A 4,227-nucleotide genomic window follows, 5' to 3' on the forward strand; every position below is an offset into this window, starting at 1 on the left:
TGATAAACTTCTGGGCGTATCGTTTCAGATTCTTCTTCTGTAAAGGACTCATGGTCTGAGGGAAACAGCCTTTAGCCACGAACGTGTAAATATCTCCGAGTTTATTGGAGCTGGATTCAACCACCTCCTCCTCGGCTACTTGTAACGAGTCCACACTAAACATGCCGGACAGAGACTCTGAAGTATACCGACTACCCGTCGGCATAGTAAGCAGCAGAGCAGACCCTGGCGCTAACGAAGGAAACAAACTCAAGTCAGCGGTAACGACAGGAAAACAAGCTCGAACCCAGTGTGACTTCTTCTTCCTCCTCCTGTACGTGGCTTGGATGGATGGAGCGCTTCTTTCTTGTAGCACCCCCTGTCTGCCAAACGCCCCACACACAGGTCCAGCTCGTGTCTGCGTTTAGAAGAACTCACTGACCACTTTATTGGGTACACCGCTACTCCAACGGCTCGTTAACGCAAACTCCTTATCAGCCAATCACATGGTGGCAACTCAATGCATTTAGGCCTGTTTTTGCCCATCAGCCAAGGCCAACATTAGAAACCTGGGAGTTATTTTTGATCCAGCTTTAAGTTTAGACTCACACGTCAAAACTATCTCCTGCTCTTGTTTCTTTCAAATGAGAAACATTTCGAAAGTCCGTAAACTGGTTTCTACTGCAGATCTGGAAAAAATAATCCATGCCTTTGTGTCATCACGCTTAGACTACTGTAACGCTTTTATTACTGGTCTCAGCAAAACCTCCCTCTCACGCCTTCAAGCCATCCAAAATGCAGCAGCCAGACTCCTAACCAAATCCAGCAGACGAGCTCACATCACCCCAGTTTTACAGTCCCTCCACTGGCTCCCGGTAGAATATAGAATTCAGTTTAAAGTTTTAGTCCTGACCTATAGAGCTCTTAACAACCAGGCTCCAAGCTACCTATCTGAGCTTTTATCCCCACACACCACCTCTCGGAACCTTAGATCCACATCTGAAAACCTCCTGGCTGTTCCTCGAACCAGACTGAAAACCAAAGCGGACAGGGCCTTTCAGACTATTGCACCCAGACTTTGGAACAGTCTACCTTCAAATCTCCGTCTCTCTAACACTGTAGAGATCTTAAAAATCATCTAAAAACTCACCTTTTCATCCAGGCGTTCCCTCCCTAAATGTTCTACAGGTGCTGGCCAGTAAATTAGAATATCATCAAAAGGTTGAAAATATTTCTGTAATTCCATTCAAAACGTGAAACTTGTACATTATATGCATGCAATGCACACAGACCAATGTATTTCCGATGTTTATTACGTTTAATTTTGATATTTATAGGTGACAACCAATGAAAACATCAAATCTGGTATCTCAGAAAATTAGAATATTCTAAAGGCCAATGAAAAAATGTTTGTTTCTCTAATGTTGGCCAACTGAAAAGAATGAACATGAAAAGAATGTGCATGTATAGCACTCAATACTTAGTCGGGGCTCCTTTTGCCTCAATAACTGCAGTAATGCGGCGTGGCATGGACTCGATCAGTCTGTGGCACTGCTCAGGTGTTATGAGAGCCCAGGTTGCTCTGATAGTCGTCTTCAGCTCCTCTGTTGGGTCTAGCGTATTGCATCCTCCGCTTCACAATACCCCATAGATTTTCTATGGGGTTAAGGTCAGGCGAGTTTGCTGGCCAATCAAGGACAGGGATACCATGGTCCTTGAACCAGGTGCTGGTGGTTTTGGCACTGTGTGCAGGTGCCAAGTCCTGTTGAAAGGTGAAGTCTGCATCCCCATAAAGTTGGTCAGCAGCAGGAAGCATGAAGTGCTCTAAAACTTCCTGGTAGACGGCTGCATTGACCCTGGACCTCAGGAAACAGAGTGGGCCAACACCGGCAGATGACATGGCACCCCACACCATCACTGACGGTGGAAACTTTACACTGGACCTCATGCAACGTGGATTCTGTGCTTCTCCGCTCTTCCTCCAGACTCTGGGTCCTTGATTTCCAAAGGAAATGCAGAACTTGCTTTCATCAGAAAACATAACTTTGGACCACTCAGCATCAGTCCAGTCCTTTTTGTCCTTGGCCCAGGCGAGACGCTTCTTGCGCTGTTTCATGTTCAAGAGTGGCTTGACACACGGAATGCGACACCTGAATCCCATGTCTTTCATGAGTCTCCTCGTGGTGGTTCTTGAAGCGCTGACTCCAGCTGCAGTCCACTCTTTGTGGATCTCCCCCACATTTTTGAATGGGTTTGTCGTCACAATTCTCTGCAGGGTGCGGTTATCCCTAGAGCTTGTACACTTTTTTCTACCACATTTTTTCCGTCCCTTCGCCTGTCTGTTAATGTGCTTGGACACAGAGCTCTGCGAACAGCCAGCTTCTTTAGCAATCACCTTTTGTGTCTTGCCCTCCTTGTGCAAGGTGTCAATGATTGTCTTTTGGACAGCTGTTAAGTCAGAAGTCTTCCCCATGATTGTGGTGCCTTCAAAACAAGACTGAGGGACCTTTTAAAGGCCTTTGCAGGTGTTTTGAGTAAATCAGCTGATTAGAGTGGCAGCAGGTGTCTTCTATATTCAGCCTTTTCAGAATATTCTAATTTTTTGAGATACCAAATTTGGAGTTTTCATTAGTTGTCACTTATGAATATCAAATTTAAATGTAATGAACATTGGAAATACATTGGTCTGTGTGCATTGCATGAATATAATGTACAAGTTTCACGTTTTGAATGGAATTACTGAAATATTTTCAACCTTTTGATGATATTCTAATTTACTGGCCAGCACCTGTATAAGATGGCTTTGTTTGGGTTCACACCTTCACTTTGTTTATACTCATGATTTTATTTTCTACTTTATCACTGCTACTGTTTTTCTGATGTTTTTATTGGTTAGAGGTATTTGCCCTGATCTTTATCATGTTGTACAGCGCTTTGTGATTTATATCTGTGAAAGGCGCTCTATAAATAAACTTTACTTACTTTACTTACTGTTGACGTGGTCAAGACGATCCGCTGAAGTTCAAACCGAGCTTCAGAATGGAGAACAAAGGTGATTTAAGTGAGTTTGAAAGTGTCATGGTAACAAACCAGCTGGTCTGAGTATTTCAGACACTGCTGATCTTCTGGGATTGTCACGCACAACCATCTAGGGACCATAGAGAAAGGTCAGAAAAAGAGAAAACAGCCAGTGAGCGGCAGTTCTGTGTACGAAAATGTACATTTTCTTGGCACACTTTGGGTCCCTTAATACTAATTGATCATCGTTGCAACGCCACAGCCTACCTTAGTATTGTTGCTGGCCACATCTTCTGATGGCTACTTCCAGCAGCAGCACCATGTCATAAAGCTCATATTTTCTCTGACTGGTTTAGTTAAAAATGACAATGAGGTCACTGTACTCCACAGTCCACAGTCACCAGATCTCAGTCCAATAGATCACCTTCGGGATGTGGTGGAACGGGAGATTTGCATCATGGATGTGCAGCAGACAAATCTGCAGCAACTGCATGATGCTGTTATGTACTGTTACACCCCCGACAGGAGGTGTTAAAATGTGAAGGAGGGGGTAACATAAGAAACATGATAGTGGGTTTAAAATAGGTTTAATTGTTATAAAAGGTTCTATAAACAAGTGCAAACAGTTGGTGAGCATTATTAATATAATGCCAAACTAAAACCAAGACTAAAAGGTTAATATTTAAAGGACAAATTATCAACATTAAAACACCTGATTAAAACTTTGTTAAAAGTTTTACTGAAACAGAAGGTGTTTTAAAAAACACAATGTAATAAAAATCAACGTACTACAAAAACACTGAGTGTTTTAAAATCTTGAAGTCGGTAAACTACGATGTTAACTTTATAACCGAGTCAACCAAACTGACATCAAACAAAGATCCCTTGAGATCACTCAGAGTTAAAAATTTAGCAGTTAAAACTCATCAAAAACGAAGGGGTTGAAACAAAATGTGGCCTGGAGGACAGCAGAACCCCTGCACTGCTGCCTCTCAGACTGCTGGAGGCACAGCCTTTTTATCCCAGGTGTAGGTCATCAGAGGGATTCAGCTCAGCTGTGCTCCTCAGCAGCCTGGAGGAGAGGAGGAGGAGGGGCGGTGTCGGGCTGATCACTTGGGCTGGGTGATCCTGGCTCCTGCACCTGAAGAGGCCATGGGCTGGTGGCCATAACATGTACCAAAGTGGAAAAAGTATGGACCAAAATCTCTGAGGATTAATGACCGTCACTTG

The 4,227-nt window shown here is 43.6% G+C and overlaps 1 protein-coding gene across 1 annotated transcript in view; it reads right to left on the reverse strand.

The window, feature by feature from the left end:
* LOC129152928 (gypsy retrotransposon integrase-like protein 1) overlaps positions 1 to 357 on the reverse strand; it is a 7,709-nt gene extending 7,352 nt beyond the window's left edge. The window contains exon 1 of the mRNA XM_054731209.2: positions 1 to 357. This exon is cut by the window's left edge and continues 6 nt beyond it. Coding sequence (XP_054587184.1) covers positions 1 to 205 — 205 coding nt within the window. The 5' untranslated portion in view covers positions 206 to 357.
* Between the last annotated feature and the right edge of the window lie 3,870 nt (positions 358 to 4,227).

Source organism: Nothobranchius furzeri, chromosome 17, assembly GCF_043380555.1.
Source record: "Nothobranchius furzeri strain GRZ-AD chromosome 17, NfurGRZ-RIMD1, whole genome shotgun sequence".
NCBI lineage: Eukaryota > Metazoa > Chordata > Actinopteri > Cyprinodontiformes > Nothobranchiidae > Nothobranchius > Nothobranchius furzeri.